General features: G+C 28.2%; 1 protein-coding gene across 3 annotated transcripts; it reads right to left on the bottom strand.

Moving 5' to 3' along the window:
• Positions 1 to 6,097: 6,097 nt before the first annotated feature.
• On the bottom strand, positions 6,098 to 25,366 carry LOC129984525 (uncharacterized). 3 transcript variants are annotated; one of them, XM_056094423.1, is made up of 4 exons: positions 25,267 to 25,307; positions 12,142 to 12,189; positions 10,703 to 10,792; positions 6,098 to 7,516 (listed from the first exon to the last, which is right to left on the bottom strand). In XM_056094423.1, the coding sequence occupies exon 4, from the start codon at positions 7,450 to 7,452 to the stop codon at positions 6,415 to 6,417; it is 1,038 nt and encodes a 345-aa protein (XP_055950398.1). In that variant the 5' UTR covers positions 7,453 to 7,516; positions 10,703 to 10,792; positions 12,142 to 12,189; positions 25,267 to 25,307; the 3' UTR covers positions 6,098 to 6,414. The 3 variants fall into 3 exon arrangements, with proteins under 3 accessions (XP_055950398.1, XP_055950399.1, XP_055950397.1); XM_056094424.1 differs by lacking the exon at positions 12,142 to 12,189 and having other exon boundaries at positions 25,267 to 25,366; XM_056094422.1 differs by lacking the exon at positions 25,267 to 25,307 and having other exon boundaries at positions 12,142 to 12,276.
• Between the last annotated feature and the right edge of the window lie 1,378 nt (positions 25,367 to 26,744).

Below are 26,744 nucleotides of genomic sequence, written 5' to 3' on the forward strand. Positions count from 1 at the left end.
ATTATTATTTAGTATGCATTGCAATATATATTGTGCGTTATTTACATCTCTTTCAGTCAAAATCAAATCCCGTAACAAACAAATTTCTTCGATTAGGTTTTCATTTACATCTGTTTTATAAGATTTTACAAAGTTTTCGGAACATTTCTCTAACTCATATTTTTCTAAAGTTGTTATATCAGTGATTAATTTGAAATCGGAAATACTATTTGGTATACTTTTAACCCATCTTCTATTTGTACAATAACAGTATCAATTACAGTGTTAAAAAAATAACATCTAAATTTCTCTACCAGTATTTTAAAAATAATTTAGAACATAATCTTCCCCTTTTTCTAATTTGTTTATCAGGAAAATGTTCAAATTATGTGCTAGCACTTTTGCTTCGTCGAAAAATGTGTTAAAGTTTGTTCTTAAAATTTGGATTTGAGTTTTAATTTTATTGACTAAATTGAAAGCCAAGAACAATTGTTTCTGCTTGAAATAGTTGATTCATAGTGTTAATTTTGGAAAATATTGCAAACAATACTATTAAACATAAAATAAATGACATTTCTTGCACCAAATAAACTTTTAGCTTCGGATACCACTGTATTATCGTTACTTACATCATTTGAACATCAATAAATTCTTCTAGGGCATTACAAGTTTGTTCAAACTGTGTATACATTGCTTTTCACCTAATCTATTTTGGCTTCTCAACGAGTGTCGCATAATGGTTTAAGAGTAAATGTTTAAATGCTTTGCAGAATTTCCCATCTTTTTCCCATTGCAGAAAATAAGTAATATAAACGTTGTAATATCCCCAAAAGTGTTTTTACTATATATACTGCTGGAAGCGGCATCACAAATTAATAAATTAAAGGAACGTGATAGGCAAGAAACATAAATTGCATGCGGATTTAGAGAAAGTATTCTAGATTTAACTTCTTTATGTTTCCCTTTCATGTTACTACCGTTGTCATATGCTTGCCCTCCACAATTCATAATATCTAAATCAAGTTCAGTAAACTTTTTCAATAGAGTTTTTGTTAGTCCTTCTACAGTCTCATCAGTTACTTCAATAAACCCTATAAATGATTCGTTTATAGTTACATTTTCTCTTCAAATTTTACATACCTAATAATGATTGAAGTTTGTTCCTTATGGGAAATATCAAGCGTACCCCTTTGAATACTATAGTACATGGCTGCTTTTATATCATATTTAATTTTGTTAAGGACTTCATTTCCTAATGCAGAGATAATTTGTTCCTTTGAATTATGTGCTAAATGATGCATAATTCTATTTTTAGAATTTATTATTTTTTTATATGATCCGTTAGCACAGGTTCGTATTTACTTAATAATTCGATCAAATATAAAGTATTTCCATTATTAGGCTATCCTTTTATTTCGCGATTTCCTCGAAGTGGAAGATTAGAAAAATAGAATCATTTAACTTGATTTGTTTTACCAATAGTTGAACGTAAATTTAATCGTTTTAGTAATTCTTCCTAAGCAATAACGAACTAAAGTGACAACTAGAACGCTCATGATCTTGGATTACAGTTGACAGCTTTCTCCAGTTATTATAGCCACATATAAATCGTGTAGTCTGGTCATCTCTTCTTTTGGAAAACGGTATACAACAAAAATAAAACACGGAGTCTTGCGTTTTTGAATAAATTAACCATCTGATCATTAAATCACTAAATCAATCACTAATTCAATCATCAATAAATCCCCATTTGACATTTTTTAAAAGTAGTATGTAGTGGAAAATGATCTACCTTCAGCATTTTTAGTAAAAACTCCTTTGTGTTGTACAGGTCTGCTTTCACATAAAACATTCTAAATTTATCAGTTATAATACTTAGCCATAAACCAAGATCATTTATACTCTCTTGATCGTATTTGTTATTGTCATTTCCGTCATTATTTTCTGATTCGGTCATATTTGTATAAACACACGGTTCTTCAACAAATTTCACCGTTTCAACATTTTCATTGCAAAACTCTGTAGTTGGAGAAGAAATTTCGTCCCCAGTTGAAGTTTGAATTGTAATTTCTGAAGTTGAAGCCATTTCTTTTCCAGAATTACTTCGAAGCGAAGAAAAGTGTTCTACTTGCGACTTCTTGTGAAGTTTAGCTTTTCTTCTTTTTTCTTTTCTGATAATTTTCGTTTTTGACACCCTGAGCGATATTTCATTGGCATGGACATAGTTATATCTAACAGTACTAAACAATTTATAGAATGAATTATCAAATTAACATATGCTGTACTATACGCTATTGCCTAGTAAGTGAGATGAGTGACTGTAAATCCACTTACCTTATATTAAAAATATTTGCACCCTTGCACTAGACTATAATATATACTGTAAACTTCGTATATTTCCAAATCCGTCGACTGCTCCATTTAAACTTCGTCCTTAATTCTTCTTTGTGCATTGCTAGGAGTTGATTGTTAAAATTATCTTCGTTTTATTTTTTGTTTCAACAACTGAATACAAACAAATATGCACAAATGCACACATAAAATATATTACATTAAATGTAGAAAAAAAGTAGATGGTTGATGATTAACAAGTTCATTTGAACCCAGCCTCATCCTCGACTTCTGGAAGCCGCATGCGCCCAGAAGCCGCGCCGCTCTGTCTTAACATGTCTGAATGGGATCTCCATTCAGAAAGTCAAAGCTCAGTCAGCCACGTGGAAACAAACGTATACTTTCAGTATGTGTAAACGCTATTATTGTTCAGGATACTATTTTAATTCTTAATCACCGGTGCATAGCATCCACCGCACCACCCAGATGGCTAGGTCTGCTCCGGCCAACTGCTGTCATTGCGGTCACATGATCTTCTTGACATAGGCTGGCCTTCTATTGCGCGCTGTAGTTGGCCTCGTGTGAACGCTAATTAAGTAATCAAGTTGAGTTATATTAATATCCAGTTTTTAAGCAACAGAAGAGCCATTTTGGTGCGGATATCGATAATTATGAACCACAGCCAGACGAAGAAAAAAACACCTGTGGTTGAACCCTCTTCTCCAAATTTCCAAATCACTCCAAGGTCATTTGGACCACATCAAATTTAATGTGCACCTAGCCTGCATACATGAAGAATCTTTATTTGAAATGAGTCTCGAACTTAGAAACCTCCGGCTTCAAAGCCGAAACCTTACCAGTAAGTCACCGCGGCTTTCTTTAATCAATGAGGAAAATTTTCGACACCGTGTAGCACAGAATTGTGATTTGCATTAAGCTTTGCTATGTTATCCACTTCTCCTGAGGAGTTGGTTCATTAGAGCCTGGCAATGCATAGTACGCATTTTTTGCCATTTGGTATTTTATGGTTGATAAAGTTATTGTCTTCCTTTAACAAATCATGTAATATTTCTGTGCCAACATTACTACATCCTTGTAAAGTATTCAAAATTATGCGCCCTGTATCACAAGCAATGTCTTCAAAATGAAGCAATTCTTAAAGCCTGCACGGTAAGGCTTTTCAGAACGAAATTTTAAAGTTGGAGATCTTATTGATTTCCAATCAGAGGTAATTAAAAATACATAGCATATATTTTTAATTGTTTAAATATTAAGTAGCATCCAATATTATCAGATTCTTTCTTCCTAAATGGAAACAAATCATTACTCCGCCTCAATGCCACTGAAACGGCAATTATATATATATATATATATATATATATATATATATATATATATATATATATATATATATATATATATATATATAAAGATTCTGACTCATTCCTGAATCTATGAGATGTATTAATGTTTTCATCTTAGCAGGTAAATGTTTAATAAAAATATTATTTTCAGATTTCAAAATGCTCGTTGAGGCCTTTATAGAGGACTAGTCAAAAAATAAAGCTGCCTTTGCTGCACACCAAGATATTCGAGAAATAAAGCATTACTGGAATGAAGTTGTTCTATATCAATCGATCAATATTCACTTAGCCGTCGAAGCTAACTTATTGCAACAGAAACTTACATATAACATATATTTTTAGGTTTCTGACGATGGTTTTCAGAATAATTCGTTCCAAGAAAATTGAAAAAATAACATAATCTGAAAATTGCAAGAAAACGCTAAAAGGGACACGTGGTGAGTCGCAGGACCATCAGAAAAATCTCTCAAAAAAATATCAACTTATTTTCAGCTATAGTTATGGCTAGATGTTAAGGAACTGCATGCTAGCTCTTTTTTTTTTTTTTTTTTTTCTATTTATGGACACAGCAATTATCAATTTCTGATTGCGACATACAATACATATACATCGTCATCTCCTCTAGAATATTTCGTTTAGACTGGAAAAACAAATGCTGGGATTCACAGCAAATCGGGGGGGAGCAGGGAGATTTTTTGTTAACAGCCATTCAGAGACGAAATTTCGTCAATTAGCAAAATATGAAACGGCATGAAAAACAAACACAGCGATCATATCTGAAATATATATATATATATATATATATATATATATATATATATATATATATATATATATATATATATATATATATATATATATATATATATATATATATATATATATATATATTTCAAATTCTACAAAAGCCACCTCAAAATTAAAACTACAAGTCAATCCGACTCTATATCTGTTTACTTTTTTCATGAACTTTTTCTATTTGATACTTAATCGCATCATTTAGCCTACTTTAAAACTGCGTTTTTAAATTGCCGTTTCTCTACATTTTTATTGCATCTATTTTAATTTTGTAATATTTTTATGCACACTTTTTATCTGGCATAAGATAAACTTTACATTCATTTAATATTCAAGAACTGATGTTAGGTGTAACATATATATGTAACTAAAGCCTTTGTTTCTTTACACAGACATGCCTTGCATTCCTTCCTAACTAAGCCTAGGTACACTGATTAGGAATCATCACAACTGTAAGTGAAGAAATAGGAAGCAGTATTAAAGAAAGTTTCATCAGATTTTTAATACAAAAATATTTTTAAAAAAATTACTTATAAATATAGTAAACTGTAGCTGCTCATCTTTCCATGCTCTATGTATTTAATTGAAAATATAAACACTTTTAAATCGCTATTCATGCATTGTATACATGTAAGCTTTCATGAAAAAAAAAAAATCTTGTTATAAAAATACCAGATATATATTTAAAAATACAACATTGTTGTATATCCATTTAAAATGGGAAATTGTCCTAATATATTTAAAGAAAATTCTAATGACTCAAGTATTTTGACATCAAAGAAATATATTTAATACTTGTAAGAAAAATATTTAGTTTACTACATATCATTTTTGTTTTAGCATAAAGCTCATAAGCAAGTGTTTCAAAAAAGTATAAAAAATTTAATTACTACTTTTCATTTAAAACAAATGAATTTTCTCAAATATCTGAAGTGTTTGAAATACAAATTATCATCTATCTTCAAGAGCTCTGGAATAATGGAAAAATAAAATTTCAAGCCTCCCATCATCTCCATGACTTAAGAACTGACATATCAACATATTTGGTCAAGACTGTCATCCTTTCTGTAATATATTTCTGTTGGGTCGAATCCAATTAAAATCGCTCTAATCACCTTGGATACAAGATAATATGAGCAAAATGCATATAAAAAGGAATGTTCTAGAGACTATGGGAAAATATAAATTAAGCAGCGATTTTCTCAAATTAATGTCATGAAAATAATCGTTATAGGAAGTCTTCCTATAAAGTATCTACTTAAAAACATATACAAAATTTTCCAAACTTTTCAAAATTAATGATCCAATTATTATATATTTGAAGAAATTTCTCAATTAAACTATTTCAATCTATATTAAATATTTTGATCAGTTTCTAATAATAAAATGCTTTTAAACAAATAAAAATTCACATAATTTTTGCCAATGAATTTTTAATTAATTGATTTAGCCCAATAAACAAAATACAGTTATAACAAAAACAATTTATTTTCATAAATATTAAACAATACAACAATGAACATAACAGCATCACAGTGTTTTTCTGAGAAGATAAAAAATATTTTATTATATATATATATATATATATATATGTATATAACTTATATATAAGATATTTTTACCTCACTCTATTTAGTTCATGAAAGTTGAAAAGAGTCCAAATAATGTTCATTTACATGATTTGAAAATGAAACTAATTAGACATAATGAAATGTTTTTGTAAGAAAATCTAATAATTCTAACCTAACTGGTATGTTTAAGTTGGAAGCATTGAGCAATGCTCATAAATGTTGAAAAAAGTTCATATCGAATGCAGATCTATCTCACTATATGCATTTGATCAAAATGGAATGAATTTCAAGTTAGAATGTAAAAAAAATCTAAACTGCCTTTAAGATCAATGATTATAGCTATAGAGTTCAATTCTGTGAAAGCCCAAGAATTACTGGAAATACTTTTTCATGGCACTTGCATAATATTGATTTAATTTCTGAACTCTGCTTTTTAGGAGTTGAAGTTGTTTCGTTACAGCTTGATTTTTAGGTTCAAGTTGCTGGGCACGAGTTAAATCTTCTTTGGCCTTTTCATATTCCTGCAACTGTACATATGCTGCACCTCTCCTATAAAGAGCTTTGGCATTATCAGATTGCATCTGTAAAGCTTTTGAAGAATTTATCACAACAGATTCATAATTATGATGCCTCATTTGACATGCAGCAACATTTAAATAACAAGATAACTTAAGTCCTTTGATGTCCATTCCTTCCTCTTGACCAGAAGGTATATCATGTTCTAAAGAGATAACATATTTCAAAGTCAAACCAAATCGACGGAAAGCATACTGATAGGCTCCCCGAGAATAAAGCTCCAAACCTCTTTGCTTGTGGTATGTAGCTCGACGCCATTTTTCAGTAACACTCATCTCCCATATTTCAGGTTCCCTAGTGTATGCCAACAGCTGAAATTCAATTTCAACAATATTGGATGGAAGATCCTCAGTGTCTTCTGATTGAGATTCACTAGTTGGTGTTACTTCAGCAGCAGATTCTGGTTTCACTACTTCTGGATTCTCTGAAGTTACGTCCATTTCAGATGATTCATCTTTAGTATCCTTGTCAAATTCCATTTTGGGACTTTCATTACCAATTGGAGAACTTTGATCTGCTCTCATTTCTTCAGCAGATTCAATAGGTATGACAACATCGGGATAAAGGCAGGGGTGTTCGAATTTTAAGCGACAAACTTCCTCCTCCTTCATAGTGCGAATGCAGTCTTCGATTATTCGATCAATTGGCTCGTCAACATCTCCAACTATAATCTCTTTTTCATTATCATCATTTAGATCAGTCAGTATATGTTTTTCATCAGTAATGACTTTAATTCTACACACAGAGCCATCTTGGGGTGTATAAAAACCATATCCTTTGGTAATTATTTCCTTAGTGAAAGGTTTTGGTGTAGCAGCTTTCAGGGCAGGCATCGTCAGGAATAAAATGTGAGCAATTTAATCCAGTTAGACTTTTTTTGTAGGAACTAGGAAGAAACTAAAAATTAAGGAATTAGTACTCCAAATCAATTTTTTCACATTTGTTAAATATATCTTTTCTATAATTTTATACAAAATTATGGAAGTACCAAAACTGTTAATAAGATTTCATAATAATCTTACTCTTAAGATGCTACATTAATTTCCATTTCCTACTGCAGTTGTATTTAACCTGATGTTACATTAATTTCTATTTCCTGTTGCAGTTGTATTTAACCTATTTATTCTATAATTTTAAACAAGCTCAAACTGAATAAAAAAGAAAAAATATGGGATGCACAAAATTATTAATAAAACTCCATAATATTCTTACTCTTAAGATGCTGTATTAATTTTCATTTCCTATTGTGTGCTAGATAAATCATCACATTTTACTTGCTATGTGAAATAAATATGCAGGTTTATCTCTAAAGTTGCTGCTGCTTGATCTGACAGGATACCACAAAATATTATGTTATTGCTTGGAATGAAATCAACAAAATTGGTGCAAATACAGTTTCAATTTCATTATATGAAATTTCTAGTAATATTTAAACCAATAAAATTTTAGAAGCATAAGTTTCTAGAAACAAGTATAATAATAATAATAATAATAATAATAAGGTGGAAGAACTGGACAATTATCTTAAGTTACTTACTATCATAAAAGTAATTAAACTCAAAAGTGTATCAAAAGTAACTAACTGCTCAGGAACTGAAACAATAAACTAAAATATTTGTATATGTATAATTTAAATTTTATTTTGTGTCAGTAAAAACATGATGTTTATAAGCATAATGATAATAAAAGTAGGGTATCAAATCTAATCATTTCGTAATTCCCTTCACATGAATTTAAATATTTATTCATCAAACAATTTTTAAAGCTTGGAATAAAGAGCAGAGATACATTGTAATTTTAATGCATAACAAAAAAAAAAAAGTCTTCTTAGAAATTAAATCTGCTTAATAACACTATATAATAATATGTTTCTCTTTTTTAATCTTGGTATGGCAATTTTTAAATTAAAAAAACTGTATTTTCTGAAACTATTCTGACTGGTAAAAAATAAAGTTACATTTTAATTTTTTCTTGCTTATGAGTAAAGGCCATTTTTTTTTCTATTGCAAGGAGGAAAAAAAAGAAAGATAAGAAACAATCTTATTAAATGATCCTGTTATTAAAAAACATTTTTTTTTAAGTCAGTGGTAAAAAATAATCATACAAATTAGACAAGATATATTTATATGAACAATAAAGATGTTGTTGTTTCTTGCACATTATAAAGGCCAGACCATTTGACCTACAATGAAATTTGGCACATGTATACTTTAGAGGGTGGAAATGTTCATCTTGGAGCAATTTTTTTTAAAAAAATTAATTAATTAAAAAATAAGCTTACTTTTGATGTTTCTCCATAATAACTTCAGAAAATATCATTGCAAAAAATTTAATTTTTCATTGTCTTAAAATTTATACAATTTATCTTTTTAATTATACCAAATTAATAGTTGTACAAATTTTTGTTTATTTTAGCATTTTTTAAAAGTATCTTTTTCCTAATTTCCAACAACAGATTATATTGCTGACCTGAAATCCAACCTGTTTTCATTTTTTCTGCAACTATTTGACATTAATTTCCTTCATTTTTTTAGAGTTAAGGAAAAAGGATTCTTTTTAATATATGCATAGTTTATAAGATAAATAAAGAAAAAAAATTACAACATTGCAAAATTTAGAAAATAGGTGAACTTGATTTTTAATATTTTTAGCAATGCTATGATGCTATGGGAATGTCTCCATTAGAAAGAAAGAAAAAAAAAAAAAAAAAAAAAAAAACAGATTAAGTAAGACAATTAAAATAACGTTGCTTTAATGCCAAACAATTTGTCAGAATCATAGGCATGAAATTATATCTAAATGATTTTACTGAAATTAAATATAACCAACATTTTTGACGAACCAGCTGGTTACCTGAGATGACTAGCTTGAAATAAAAATAAAACCAAATAAAATTAAAAGTAAATAAAATTAAAACCAAAATTGAATGTTGCAGAGTAATTATATTATTTTTAAGTTTTTTTTTAATGAATAGTTTTATTTAACTGCCTAATATGATTTAAGAGATTCTTTAACAATGGTAACATATCTTTTAGTCTTTTAAAGAAACTTTAAGAATTGGATATGCTGTGTTCTAAAACATTTTTTTAAAAAATGTATGAAATTAATACATTATTGAAAAAAAAAAAACCAAATAAAGCTTGATAAAATGTGTAAAGCAGGAAAACACATTTTTTAGGAAGTAAAAAATTAATCACCCTTGTAATTAAAGTAGCATATCAAAATATTACAATTAATATTTTAAATTAAATTTTGGATTTCAAATATATCTATAAAATTGATGAAGATTGGAAATGCGGGAAAATATAAGAATTAAATCTAACATGACAGAAATTAAAACCTTTTATGTTATGGGAAACTAAATACAAAATTATATATATAATAGTATGATGTAATAATGCTGCAAAAAAATTTTTCATATGAAATAAGGAAAATATTTAACACATCAGGGTGGACTTTCAGGATTCATTTCCAAAGGAGAAAGAATTTTAGGACCTAGTAGTTTAGAATGTAGCCAAATCATTATAAAATACCCACCAATAATTATTCTTTAAACTTCCAGGTCATTCTGTGCCAAATTGTGGATATTTGATTTACAACAACAAATCTGACAGAGTTCTCATCATTGGAATCTTGATTCATTAGAACATGATTTAAATTTGTGATTCTCCTATTTTGCAAATCAATAAAATTCTAGACACAGAATTTGCTCATACTTTAGGCCAATTTTAGAAAATGTAATTACTATAGTTCAAATTTATTTTGAAAAGCATTAAAACTAAATTTTAAGAAGAGTAATGCTTAATAATTATTAAAACTTTTTAAATAATACCAAATAAAGATTCTAACAGATAAAACTCTGTTGAAAATTCTATAAAAGTTGAGCTGTGAATTTTAATGAAGTCCATTTATCACTCTAATGTATCAAATAAAACGAGCAAATAACAACTGAAATTGAGTATAGATAGATAGCTACAAAGTGGCATAATATAAATTCTCACACATCTTAATAATATAAAAAAAAACTTTAAGTTGAACAAGCAAATTATTAAAAATATAAAGTAATTTTCTTTTAAAACTTACCTGGCCTTTTTATATGAGCATTACAGAAGACTTTATTACATCATCTTTCTAGATGAAAGTTTCTAACTTAAATGCAGATATATATCAAAACTAAAAAATAAATTTTAAAAAAAAGTGCACTTAATTAGTGAAACATTTGTCAAAACAAAAAAAATCTATTTATTCATATAAGGTTATCAATTTTTAGGAAGGATAAATTTTAGTCATTTATTAATAATTCAGATAATGTCAATATAATATGATATTAGATTATGGAACTAAAAGAATTAAAATAGATACAAGTTGATACATTAACAAAAATATGTATATAATTTTATTTAATTTCTTAATAGCATTAATTCATAACAAGAGTTTATGATTTTGTAGTTTATGATCCTTACACATAAAACAACTAAAATTGAAATTAATTTTACAGTATTCCCATCTTTCTTCATATTTTTAACTAAAGTTAGATATATTATATCCTTATCTGAAAGATAAGGAAATAATTCTGTTTTAAAAGATTCCCATAAAGTTACTCTCTAATAAATTTTAAGACATCATTCATTCTCATCCATTAAAAAAATATTTCATTTTCTAAGATAAAATCAAATTTTTCTATTGGAAATACAGGGTCATGAGCAGAAAAAAGATTCAAAAAGTCCTAGTTACTACTACAGATACAAATTTTAATATACAAAAAAATATAAAGCTGTGCATAACATATCAGAAAATATTATAAAAAATAACAATTTCAAGCTAATTCCAAATGGGAGAAACTGTGAATCTTGACACCAATCTGAAGGCAGGATTCATAAAGTAAAAATCTTCAATTTAGAAATATATTAAGTTAAATTAATCATCTTTTTCTTTTGTCTATAAGAAAAAATTACAAAAAACTACTTCATTTTAAAGGCTTACAACTAGCCTGGTATGATTTTCTTTCCTTTAAAGATTCAATTAACTTTAAATAGTATATTTTTTAAGTTTACATATTAAAATTCTAGCAGCAAAAATTTCAGTGTTTTTATATTGGATACTTCTAACAATAAACATACTAGTCACAACAGGATAATTATTTAACCAATTTAAATAAAATTTGTAAAGCAGAGAATGCCCTACTTTAAAATCAACAAAAAAATATTTTTAAAAAATACAATAGTAATGCGATTCAAACAAATTCTTCGATATAATATTCCTTAAACATGCTTTTTTTACAATGATAAGTGAATTAATAACAAATTTTTCAGGACGGAGGGGAAAAAAATAAGGTAATCAAAAATACAGTGCTTTAAAAAATTAATTATGTCTAATTTAATATAAAAATATTAAAATAGCGTCTCATTTTGACAAAAAAAAAAAAGAATTTATTAACAGAAAAAAAAATCAAATTTTTAATTTTTTAAAAATAGTTTCATCGTAAAAATTAAACTTATCCACAGAAATAATAAAAAACTTACAAGTTTCATATGAAGTCGAAAAAAATTCTCCGGTTTTCTGTTGTTTTCCTTTGCAGTAAAAATGCGAGAGAAGAGTTGAGAAGTAGAGACAGCATTCATAAAATGTAATGGAAAAATAAATAACCGTCGTGAACGTACTCTTTTAAATATATTCACCATAAAGAGTCCATATATCTAGTTTTATATTATTTTAAATATGTAATAAATATTTATTTAAAACTGAAATAAAGGTAGAAAGTTTGGTTTATTCAAAGAATTTGTTAAAGTGTGATTAGAGTAGAGATGCATAATCCACGATTTTTTGAATAACAAATAATATTGCTATTGTTATTTTTAAATATGCTTTCCAAATATCTGTTATTTCAATCTTATTATTAATTAAAAATTATTACATAATATTAAATATAAAATTTATTAATTGTAATTAATACTTAATTTACTAATTTAATTAACGTGTGATTGAATTAATTTATCTGTTTCAGCTTACTTCTTAAATTTTATTTTTTTTCTCAAAACTATTTATTTAATTTATTTATTAGAGTGAACCATTTTCTGGAAAAGATGAGTTAAAAATATGTCATTTCTTTAAAATGTTTACTTTAGTCCTATATTCTACCAATAGATGGCGCCAGCAGTAAACAGAGTACATGTAATCAAAGTCAATCATGTCACGAGCAATTCAAAATGATCTGTATGGAATAGTGCATCATCAAATACGAATATCGGTCACTCCTGTAAAGTGGAGTGGTGACTTTGCACTTTCCGGTGAAATCACCGCTCTGATAAATTTCAGTGATATGCAATTCAATGATACGATACGATAATTCCAATAACCGGTCCGTTCACTTTTCAATCCAATCACAGATTTCTTTCGAGAGCTTCCATTGGACAGATCGTATCGTCACCGCTTCGGCAAATTTCAGTGATATCGTATCGATTGTTAGTTTCTATCGTGATCCAAAACCTGTAATCGAAATATCATCAGTAAAATCGTATGAAGGATTTGAATCACACCCCTCTTTGAAAAGTATTGATCACTTGTATTTGTGACTTTTTGATATTGGTTACGTAATAACCGCTCTGAAAATATTCGTCATCCCTAGATTAGAGAGCTATGTGATTGATCGTTAATGATGATCTGGATCTGGGATTATATTTGAAGAAAAATATTTGTTAAAATAAGCATTTTTGCCAGTGGTTAATTATTAATATCTTAATCTATCAATATATTTTAAAATAAAATTTTATAAAAATAATATAATCATTTATACATAAAATAAATAATCATTTATACAATATTAATAATTATTAATATTGTGTAAATGATTATATTTATTGTATAAATGATTTATTTTTATAAATGATTTATTTTTATAAATGATTTATTTTTATAAATGATTTATTTTTATAAATGATTATATTATTTATAAAAATATCATTTATACATAATTAATAATTATACAGACACCGATTAGAAATCCATGATAATCCAAGGAGCACAAAATTCTCGGTAACGGACACAATTTTACAATTTCTGGTGTTCCGCTGATTCAAGAAGAACCCGCAAGAACACATAAGAATTGCATGAATTAAAATATAGCATTTACTTTTTAAAAAAAATAGAACAAAGGAAATTTATCTCTTTCTATAAAGAGCATTTCTTCGAAGAAATTTAGTCGTGAAAACAAGAAAAGGTAAAATTAGCTAAAACAAGTTTTCGGTTGTGATCCCATAGAGAAAAGCAAGGAGTTTATGAAGAAATAAAAGTTGATAAGCAATTACAAATAGCAGTGCATATAAATGATCGTGACAAATAAAAAGTAGCCCGTTTTGGTTATATTGGAAAACTATTTAGAAAGTTGAAAAAAATCTCTCAGATTTACACCTCAGTTAAGCGTCTGTACATATTCTCTTAATCGATAAAAAATAATAGTATAAATGTTCCAAAACCCAAGTGATCGTTTCTGAAGGCTTTACAAAGGATCATAAATGGGGAGATCCAAAAGAAATTTATTAGGAATTTGAGGCATTGTTTGGAAAAATTTGGCCAAAATATCTTTGATATGGTGTGAATCCTAATGCGGCATTACGATTTGCACTTTTTAACCATAAATTGTATAATAATATTGTTACAATATTTTTATTATATTTTAAGATGTTCAAGATATCAAAGAGCATCGTAGAGATAATGCAAAGTAGAATAATTGATTATTTATTATTAATTTTGAGCACTTGCAGTTTCCTTCATTTTTTGATGTCATCTAATTTCCAAGCAGGGACAAATAGAGTATTACGTTTATTGAAAGGGCCGGATTATTAAATAAGCAAAGCAGAAAGTTATCTAGAGGCTCCACAACTCTAGGGAGGTCCAGAGCCATTGCGACTTTTTTGCGGTATTTTGAAAGTCGTTATAAAAGCCGCACAATCGAATTTATTCAAATTAAAATAAGATGTAACTAATATTGGGTCATTAATCAAGCAATACACCTAATTAATTTCCATTTGAATCATTAGATTATGTAATTTTAAAATTCTAAAAAAAATGTGGTACTTTATAATTTTAAAAGAATGTTCTATTTTATTTTTAAATATTGTTTAGATTGTGTTTAGAGAAGTTTTGCAATTTCTTATTTTATTATCTTGTTTAAAATTTTGTTAAATTTAAGAAATTTTTTTTGTACAGAATGTACTAAAATTGGCAATTTAGAAAGTTATTTGCATAAGCACTTTGTTATTTCATTTAGTTGGTTATTGCTACTTAAAATTGTTTATATAAAGACTAAATTAAAAGCGATAAAAAATATTTGGCTTTGAAAGTTTGTAGAAGAATAAACAGACCCGAGATTTCAATTCTTTTAAGGAAACCAGAACACTCAATCCAGCTTTACTGAGTGAATGAAAGATTTGTAAAGCAAAATCTTGTGCTTGATTTCTAATTTGCTTTTTGAAGCCATGAATTTTCTCAGACCAATACAGTTTCTTTGGGCTTTATTGCCGATGGTTTTGATGTGGATGTTTTGTGAGACCGAGATAATGTGATAATTTAGACCGAGTAACATCTAGTAGAATTCAGTGATATAGGGATAGGGTAGCCAAATAATATAACAGTCTAATGATGGCATGAGCCGTTTAATGACCTGTAGTATAAAAATGCTCAATCATAATTGTAATGTCATCAGCAAAGATCACTGATATTTTGAAATCATAGGAAAGTCATGACGCCTACACTTTTCAACATGGCGTTATATTGTCATGTTGAAAAGTGAGGGCAAGAATAACTTCCTCTTCTTGTTGGGCGCCACTCCTGATAGATCTGGGAGGAGAGATATTATTTTCAATTGATCCTGTAAAGTACGAATAAATAATTTCTATTAGTTAAGCCGAAAAACTATGTTGCCAAAACTATGAAGATCAAGCTAATGTATCAATCTTTAATAAAGGCTTTGGCAATGAGAGAAAGATATCCACCTATTAAACAAAGAAAGTGTCACCTATTGTCTTACATTTCAAAAAACCATGAAAAACCATGTAACACATAATATCAGATGACTAGTGTTTAGATTTTATTTTTGAAACCAAACTATTATATTATGATTCTAAAAAATCATCTGCAGCAATGACATAAATTTTTACAACATTGCACAAAACTACGAATACTGAAACTTCGCTAAAATCTTTACTTTTGTAAAATTATAAAAGTGCTGCTTTAATTTTTTGTCCGATTTGAGAATTTAAAAGTTAGACGTCGATAACTTCTTTAGCTATGCTAATACACTATAGTTCTGCTTTACCAACTATGAACACCAAAAAGCGCAGATAAAGTGATAAAATCGCATTGGCATTATGAGAATCGAGAATCATTTTTAAATAACAAGAAAAACATCCAAAAATTTCACTTTCGATTAAGTATAATAATAATAATATAAGATAAATCTTTTCACTCACGAAAAAGGGCCCATAATAATACATGTGGAATTTTTAAAAAGTTTTCTAAATTGAATATAGGTCAATTCAATAATCCTAACAAGTGATTTAAAAGAGTTTCCTGAAACTTTTATTTCAAGGAAGTGAGTAGTTAGTGAAAAAAACGAAAGACACAAGTGGTGATTCCATTGGCCTATGTATTGCAAATCATCATCAGGCAAATCATAGTGCCTGAACAAATGAAAGCGGAAGAGTGACTAATTAATTTGAGTCACAATAAATTAAAACTGCTAATCATGCTCGTTCACAGAAAAAAAAAGAAGAAGCATCTGTCTTCTAAACTTATATAAGCATATAGTTCTATGAAAAATAAGAAACATCTATTTAAATGTCATTTCAGGTATAATAGTCGAACTTGTATATGCCACCAAAAATATTCTTAAAAAATTCTAAGACCATAAAATAAAATACTCTGCTCTCTCATCAACCGCTATTTCAAATTCAAAAAGCAATAAATGATTATTTTACAAATCAATCCTACTATCAATGATTGCTTATGTTGCACCGACCTGAAGAGCTGAACTCAAAAGTCATACACGCAGGCTCGAATTATTCAAAACGGAGATCCTTTAATTAACATAAAAATACTGAAGAACGTAAGGGATGCAAACATTAGAAAAGGTATCAAAATTTCAAACATTTTAAATTTTTATCAGAAAGTTTACAAAATCCTTACAAAATAACCTGCACAAAATAGATAACTTTGCCATTAACTACATTTTAGTTCATAATCTGAGCTTCAAAATAACTAACTGAACCCGAACAAGGAAAAACATTTTATACTGCTCTTTTAAAGAACACAATAATTGGATAGCTTGACCTTGATAGTTAGTTAGATTGGATAGCTTGACCTTGATAGTTAGTTAGATTGGCTAGCTTGACCTTGATAGTTAGTTAGATTGGATAGCTTGACCTTGATAGTTAGTTAGATTGGATAGCTTGACCTTGATAGTTAGTTAGATTGGATAGCTTGACCTTGAGCTATCAAATTTGATCCAATACACTTTAATGAGGTAAAGTGGAAATGATCATATTGGTGCTATTTTCTTGGAATTTTTTCTTAAATTAAGCTAATTTGGGTTGTTTTCCCGGATAATTCCTGAAAACAGTATTGCACAAAAACTGTAAACAGCTTTTTTACACTATCTTAAAATTAAAAAAAAAATTATAGTTTTAATGACACCACTTTAATTGTCGTGCATTTACCTGGATTTTGACAATTTCTTTAAAAAGTATTGGTTGCTTATTTTCAAACAATAGTATTAAATTGTTTCCATGAAACTCAAACCGTTTTCATTGTTTTACCAAATATTTAATCGCGCGATTTTCTTCCATTGCTTAAGAAAAAAAAAACGTTTTTTCGTATTTGTGTTTGAATCGTGTTTTTCTCAATCGATTGAAACAAAAATTTGACACAAAACTTCACTTGTAGTCACAAATTCTCACGCCGAATTTGATGTATTTAAGTCATTGCTTTTTTTTTTAATTATCCCGTTTACTTATTTATAAAAGTACAGACCGACAGACACTCAACCAGTTGTTGGTTTTGGCTTAAACTTTGACAGATATCTATACTAAGGATAGTAAATCTGTGTAGTGGATCTTATCTATCTAGCTCTCTTCGTTTTGTAGTTATCATGTTACTTATATTAGAATAGCATACTCTCTGAACAGATTTTGCTCTAAATTTGATAGAAATATACAAATGTGGTGTAAAGGTGATATAACAAATTTCATTAATCTAATTGAAATCGTTTGGGAGTTTTCTTTGCTACAGGCAGATATATAGAGAGACAAAGGGTGTTATATCAAATCATATGAATTAATGTGTTAGACAATAGATGGCGTGTACCCAGTTACACGCGCGCACGTAGTTAACGTTTTCGCATCAATATCCTAATCTCTGAAGAATTTTTTCCGCGATTCGTTGCATAATGGATTCCCCCAGAGCAATTATCCAATTTCTTTGCGCAGAAGGGGAGCTTGTTTCACAAATATATTTCAGGTCGACAGAGGTATATGGAGAGTAGTGTCTCACATGATGCACCATATTCCTGTGGTGTCATTGTTATGAGATACAAAACGTAAATATCAAGGTCTTGGACAGGCTATGTTGTGACCAACAGTGCCATGATTTCGATCGTGGAGGAATTAATATGGCAGAATCGTCTGATCGCCACACTTTGTCAAGACAAAATTTGTGCACAGTTGGCGAGCCCAAGTATTTGGATCCATCACTAACCCAGGAGTTATTACTCTGAAGTCATCTACTCCTTTCCTATTCTTTGCAATCAGTGTTTCCGAGACAATGGCAGTATTTATAGTTATATTCTTCCATATGAATTATAATATTATTATTAAAATTTCTTTACTTATAACTGTAATATATATATATATATATATATATATATATATATATATATATATATATATATATATATATATATATTTCATTTAGACACACCTTATATTTCATTCAGAGTTTAATTTAGTTAAATTAACGTCTCGTTTTAAATCAACACTAGGACTATTTTGAGGCGGAACTCGGAATTTTGAACCTCGGTCAGATAACGAGGACGACACCTGAGCTGGCACCCCACTCTCTACACCACACCACAGAGGATGTTTGGCCCGGATGGTTTTAGCGTGCACCAGACCCGCTTACACGACGGTTCTTCGGTGGTATCGGGCGTCGAACCTCAAACCCTGCGGTTCCGAAGCCGAGACCTTACCATTACGCCACCGCGGTCTCTCATTTAGAGAAAAAATATTTATTGAATCTCAGATAATTCCATATTCTTGCTGTGAAAGGTAACCAAATTAACATAATATTTTATTTATTTTTTCCTTCTAAAGAATAGATTAGAGTAGAATTCACAATTATTTCTTATAATTAGCCGCCTTTGGCGACCAGCTGTTTCGTCCTATATTACTGGGGGCTAAACTTTGCAATTATATATTTTATACAACTTGATCTTAATAACTTCCACGGCAAAATATTTTTAAACTTCAAATTTTGATAGTCATATAACTCATATCATACTATTTTAGAAGTCTAACAACGTTCTATTCATTGTACAACGCATTTTCCTAATTTGTGGCTATCTCCCCTAAAATTTGAACTTTAATTTTAAACAAAAGTATTAAATCTTTAATGAATATAAAAACATTTTTGTTGGCAAATCATATTTTTTAAAATATGAGAACAGAAGAATCATTTAGTATTGAAGTTTTTTATATATACTACAGAATATTTTGTTTTATAATTTATGCAATATCTGAGATGATTATTCAGTAAAAAATTTAGCTGATTCAATCTGATATTATAGTGAGTGTGTTGCGATTTTCTAATGAACTACCCGGTTATAAATATAATATTTTTAATCTATACAAACACAGCTACACTACAAAATTTACAAACACAGTTAGACAATTAGTTTAAAGTAAACAGTATGGTGGAGGGATTCCACCGTTTCCAACCGAAAGTATTCGGCGTTAGCGCAAGGGTTGCGCATAGGAAAAAGTCGACCTCAGGATGCAGGTCTCCCGTTCAACTGATTGTCTTGTACCAAACGCCACAAGGGGGCGCTTTCTACTCAAGGGGAAAAAGAGGTGCTACAAAATTCATTCTGCCCCATTAAGAAAGGATTTGTTAAATATAATTCACAGGGCCGAGGGTATATAAAAATTTAAAACTGATAATTCATCAGAAAATTTATTGATTAAGAATTCCAAAAAAAAAAAAAACAATATTTTACTTTATTTAAATAAATTTTTATTATATTATAAGCCCATTACTAACAATTTAGAAATTTGCTGTCGGACACCGATTTATATTTTAAACTTTTTCTTAAGTAACACCGAATTATTGAATTAATAATTTAGATAAAAAGTCACAAAAAGCGTTTTCTTGTATTAATTTTTCCAAAAATAAATATATTTCATATTTATTTCATTTCAAACAGATACCTATCTGCTAGTAGTTACATTTTTCAAGGTTTAGTTTGAAATGGCAGCTAAATGAATCTTTTAATTTGAGTTTTTGCTAGTATGATTCCGACATATTGATAAAAATTAGTTTTTCTCATGTAACGTGCTTGTGCAAATTAAATTACGTTCTTATTGATGAGAAATTTGTTAGGAACAATGCTTAAAATAGTTTTTAAAATTTTCACAAAATTATTAAAATAAAAAATTAATTTATATAAATTATCAAAACGTTATTAAGTTTAAAATTTCTTGAAATATGAAGCTAAATTACGCAGCTATTAAAAGAAAGATCTCATAATGTGCATCGACTAGGGCTAGAAAATGCCTAAATCCATCACTACTGTCACCGTTTGTTCCCCCCCCCCTCTCCCGGCCCTGAATACCCTGTGTTAAAATCAAGGCGCGTCTTTTTATGCACCATTTAGTGTGTTCATTTTTAGAGAGCTTCTTTTTGTTTCCTTTCTATATTTATGCTTGTTTAGGTTTCAGATAAGTTTAGCAGTTGCAACTTGTTGAGTCATTATTTCGTCACTCGGCACTGAGTAGTCTGCGCAGCTGAAACATCAAACATATGTTGGGATCGGTGATTATATAAAATGGAACTTGGATAATTCAGAGGTGACAAGACCATAATAAAAGCATTATAAAAATTCGATTTCTCCAGAAATTCAAATGTAGAAAAACTGGGTATAAAAATAAGTGAGTATAGCAAAAGAAAATGTCAATTTTTAAATAAAAAATAGCAGCGAAGTTTTGTTTTTTATACTTAACGGATTTAATAAATAAAATAAATAATAAGTAAATAAGAAAATTTGATAAATGTGGTGAGGATGATTACAAATAAAAATAGTAATACTAATTTTAAAAAAAATAACAACTTTCATAAATAAATAAGAAATTTCAATAACAGTATATAAATATTTATATTCTCATATAGGTATTTTTTTTTACGGCTTTTGGATTTATTTGGCAATTTTCAGATCACGCTAATATCCCGAAATTTCATTTTACATAAGGTGCTAAGATTTCGTCAGGATGGTTGGAGACGGTTTGCATTATTTGGCAATTTATTTCGGGGTGATGAAAATTAGCAAGTACTGTTATATAAGTGAAGCTTTTTATAACATTTTAGATATAATAATTATGTAATAAAAATTTAAATTAAATATCACAGTTTACATTTAATTCCTTCAAAGCTTAAAAAAAATATAAAAAAAATAAAAAAAACTTTTTATTGTTTTTTAACGTCATCATAAAACGTAAAGTCTACTATTTAATCAGGCATTTTAAAATATTTAGTTATGACAAATTCCAAATATAAATTTATTTTAATATGCAATTAATAGAAAATCGGGAGATCCGAGACAAATTAAGTATCATTGACAAATTCAACTATATATATATATCATGTTATGAACTAAAATTTATCTTTGAATAATATGTTTAGAGATTCATATATAAAATAATAGAAGATTATGAAAAATTAGCTCCACTCTTCTATCAACAATATTTTCCAAGATATTAAAAAACGAATTTATTGACTTAGACCACTTTTTCAAACCTTTGATTGGTGTTTGAAAGATTCTTTATTTGTACATTTAAAAGATAACGCACATATCACAACAGGCTATTAAAAGGGCAGAACTAGAAAATAATAATGCATTTTATTAGTTTAAATTATGCATTTTATTAGTTTGCAAATGCCTTTTATTAGTTTTTATAAGTTTAGTTAGTTAAATTTACAAGAATGATCAAATAATACATAAAGCATTGAAGTGTTTACAAAATAATGTAGATGGGCATTTTTAGATATCTGTACAAAACTGGTACAAAGATGCATTTTTACTTACATGTACAAGTGTATCACGATTATATGCAATCTAAATTAACATAATTTTAAATGTCTCTAGTTGCTTTAACGCGTGATTTTTTAGGAAAGCATAATACCATCCACGTAAATACAAACAAAGAATTGCTTTTTTTCGATCGGAATCGTATTACTTCTCTAAGATTAAATGTTCAATTTCTCAGCTTTTTTTTATTTTTTTATTTAGTCGAAGCTGCAAGTATTGACTAGTCAAAGTGAACAACATAACGTGTGAGTATCAAATTTCTTTCAAGTCATGATGATATAAGACTAGAAATGTAACTTAATGTATTGAATAAATTTACATTTCTAAAATAATTGTTTCATACAAGCACCCTTCAACTTTATAAATAAGCATATCTCGGCAAATATTGTAGACAGAAGTTTGAAATTTTGTGCGGGTATAGATGAAAATAAAAGAATTATCTACTAACTGATACTTTTACTCTGTAAGAGAGATATAAAAATTTAATTTTTAAAATTTATTACTATCAATTTCCATAGAAAGCAAAGAGATTTCATATATTTGTCCACCTAATTTAATGAAATACTGTAAGTAAAATGTGTTTCTATGTCAATATGTAGGGGGGTAAACATTTTTTTTTTTTTTTTTTTTTTTTTTGTAGGGGGATACCCTGTATAAAAACTAAATCCCTAAACAAATTACTCTGTAAATTCAAGAGTTTTCTTTTCTTATAGAAGAATTAGTGTTATTCTAAATTTTTAATTAAAATCTTGAAAGACTGAGTGAATCAATTTAAAATTTTCGCTATCCTTTTCAAGAAGATTGATACAAATGTATACAATTGATTTCTTTTTAAATTAAAATTATTCCAAGTGAAAAAAAAACAGATTAAAATTTATCAGTGAACTGTTCATTATAGAATCTCTTAACAATAAAGAAAAAAGTAACTTCGTCGAATATCAACGTTGATACTGTTTTATTATAATTTTTATTCAATGATTTCAAAATATTGTCATGTTAACCTTTTAGGTATAATCTTTGTAATTATTTCATAAATATCATTATTATTTGTTGAATAAAATATCAGATGCGCAAAACACAATGGTTTCAAATATTTAAAAACCTAATTAGCATTCTAAATTATTTTTCAAAGATTATCAAAGATCACGTTTATGTACAATTACATGTTTTAAGCAATACTTATCTCAAAATCATGCTCTGATTGTGACTATTGTAAAAAATTTTTTTACTATCCTCATTTTAAAAAATAAAAAATTCTACCACAGAATTGCTTTTCAATTTTTCAACGTATCATTAATTAATTCATAAATCCTTTCAATCATAATTTTAAAAAATCAGACAAGTCTTTTGAAATTTATCTTATTAATATATATTGGACAGCGAAACAAAGCGAACAAAGGTGATTTCCCCTAAACTTTCTCGCATATTATGTGATAAAGGTATTATACACCCCCCCCCTGAAAAGTAGTATGGGTTTAGAAAAGGCCGTGAACGCCCCGAGTACTCAGATTTTTATTTTGAGAGTCCCATCCATTTAGTAGTTTAGTAAAGAAATTCGGTACTTGTATCGGTAAGAAATTCGGTATGAAATCATTCACCAAATACATTCTGTTAATACACATTAACCGCATGTATTTGGTGAATGATTTTTACAAACGAATTTAGCGAACGATCTTCGGTGATTTTTTTCTGACGTTGGTATGCAGTTAATACACAAGTATCCGAAAAACGGATATGTATTTTCGAAGCCTTTTTTTCCGACCAACCGAAAGTTGAATTCGGCAGAGAACTAATATTTATGTGTTTGAATTATCGCTTTTACATGCATGCGACAGTACAGATCGCTAGACGATCAGATCTTTGATCTAAATTTCATTTGACTAAATTGTTAAGTTTTCGAAATATCATGTTTATATGCATGCGAAAGTCCAAACAGACAGAAAAATCTTAGAAGATTTTTTTTTTAAGTTTTGATATAGAGCTACAGTTTAAACGCTAAATTTGTATACTTAATTTTATTTATCTAACTTTCTTTGTTTTGTAATTATGGTGTTAACTTGTACTTGGCCATCTAGACAGGTATCTTCTAAATGGGTTAAATTTGATAAAAATATGCAAATTGGATGTTAAGTCCAAAAATTAAATTTCATTCATCAAACTTACAGAATTTTTGTGATATCGTGTTCGCAGACAGACAGACAAGCATAGTTCTAAAAATGCATTTTTCAAACTCAGGGAGATTTAAAAACGATTCGCTCGAAAAGAAATTCGAGAAGAAAAAAAATTCGCTCAAATCTCAAGTTTGATTTTTTTTTTTTTTTTTTTTTGACAATTACAATATTTTCGTTCTGTATACTCCATGTATGATAAAGTAAAAAAGATGTAAAGCCAATTTGAACTCTAAATATGAATCATCACTTAAATATTTTAAAAGCTGGATCAAAATTGTTTTTGAAATCTAGTTAGGCTACAAGGCACTATCCTAAAAAGATGCAATTTGAAAATTCTCCCCGATGTTGTAACCAAAATTGTTTTAGATGAACTGACTATATTTGTGCAAAATATCGACAGAGAATAAAATCTTTTTTTTTTTTCATGATCTATGTGAGTATTATTTTTATGTATAAATTTATTATTTTTCTAATTTTTAATATGTCATTGCTAATAGGTTGCCATATTTTGTATAAATTGAGTCATACATGATAAAAAAAATCGTTCGAAACATTATTCAGGACTTAGAAAGTACGTATTGGATATAAAGCTACTAATTTGGCACACAGTTATTTCTTTGAAATCATTTACAAATACTTTTCAAAATTTTGAATAGATATTTAATTGAAAATTAATAAAATTTTTTAATTTTCTTTGAAATTTCATTTAATTCCAGACTATATAATAGCATAAAAAAATATTTTTACAGCACTTCAGAATTCAGAAATGAGCTTTCCAATGATAACAATTTTATGTCAGTTCACTTTTTATTTTTATTTTAATGAATTTTTAAAAATAATTCTAAGTATATTTTATAACAATTCTTTTCATAGTCATAGTAATTGGTTTTACAGGCATGCACATTCTGATGGTTTTAAAAACTTTTAATAAAATACTATTATATTATTAAGATTAAAATTTAAAAATAAAATATAGATAGACGATGCTAGTCTAAAATGTAATCGTACATGTTACAAGTTTTCTATAAATGATTCCATTGTTACACTATTTTTTAAAAAACAGTTCCCTGAATTGTTATTATTATAAAATAAATAAACTGTAAAAAATAATTAAATCAATTTTTTACCTTTAAAAATACGTCTCCAAAGCGGCGAAACCATGGTAAAATAAATGCATCGAAATGGAAAACACGCCTTCTTTCAATCAAGAGAGAATCAAAGGAGTTTAAACTGTTTTACAGCAGATGGCAGCACATATCACATGTATTTCCGATACTTATAAAAAATGAACGAGAATTATTATTGGACTGGTTCGCTGCGCCTCAAATTTCATGCCTCTGAAATGAATTTCGCGTGACATTTCAGTCACACGACAAAGGAAACGTGTATATGTTGTTTAAAAATTGCATGCGCACGTGTTGGAGTACGCATTTAACAGCGCTGATTGTTTTAATTGCGAAAACTTTTATTTACAGTGACGTGCATAAAAAACATTAGGAGTTACGAAGGATTATTAAAAGCTTATGTAAAAAAAGAATTGTCTTTCTTCTTTTGTTTACATAAAAGGGATAGAATCAAAAGTAGAAATCGAAGTGAAATAATTGTCAAATCCTGATTTTAATTCACATCAGTTTAACGGTGGCATCTTAAGAACAAATCCTCATAGCATAAAATGCATAATAGACTAATAAAAAAAGTGGTTACAATGCCGCCAAATTTAGAAGATACATGAGCCACATATTTAAATTTCGAATTGCGCTATGATTTCATGGGACTAATCTCCATTAAATTGGTTCCTGTACACAATGAACATACGTGTGATAATTAAAGTAACACAGTGCTAATTGCAGATAGTTTATCCGAATCATGGACATGAAGTTATAACTAAATGATTTATCTGAAATCAAATACAAACAATATTCAATACCAGATGGTTAGTAACGACAACTAGTAAATAAATAAACAAAGCCAAAAATACTTTCAAAATGTGCGATGGCATTTCCAATGCTCACATTGAATCGTATTCAGTGAAAACCATTTCTAAGTTTCGTAAATGTTGGAATTCCATTTTAGTGTCATTTTAAAATGTCTTATTATTATAATCCTTCGATAACAGAATTCACTTCATTAATTCTATCTGTACCGCCGAAGTTTTGACTGTCTGTCTAGCTACTGATACCCTGTCAGTTGCAGAAGAAAAAATTTTGCTGGTAGGTAATTTTTCTGTCTTTCAAGATTTGAAAAGGTTATTTTTTAAATAAATATTATCAGGTATTATTTAAAAAAAAGACAATTGGCTATTTGGCAATCACTGAAATTTTTTGATATATACTAAATTTGATTTCTTGACAACAGAGGATGACAGCAGTTTTTGCTGAAGAGAGATCCCAATCAGTAGGTACACTGAGAAAAAGGTACTATTATTTCTGACAAAATGCCTTTAGATCGTCTTTTCCTGATATAGTTAAATAATTTAAAATTTAATCTCTTAAAAATACCATGAACCATATTAACCTAGAAACTCCATGTCTCTCTCTCTCTTTCTCTCTCACACACATGTGTGTGTGTAGACGAAGACGAGGGTTCAGCAGACTAGTAAGGTATA

Source organism: Argiope bruennichi, chromosome 9, assembly GCF_947563725.1.
Source record: "Argiope bruennichi chromosome 9, qqArgBrue1.1, whole genome shotgun sequence".
Classification (NCBI taxonomy): Eukaryota; Metazoa; Arthropoda; class Arachnida; order Araneae; family Araneidae; genus Argiope; species Argiope bruennichi.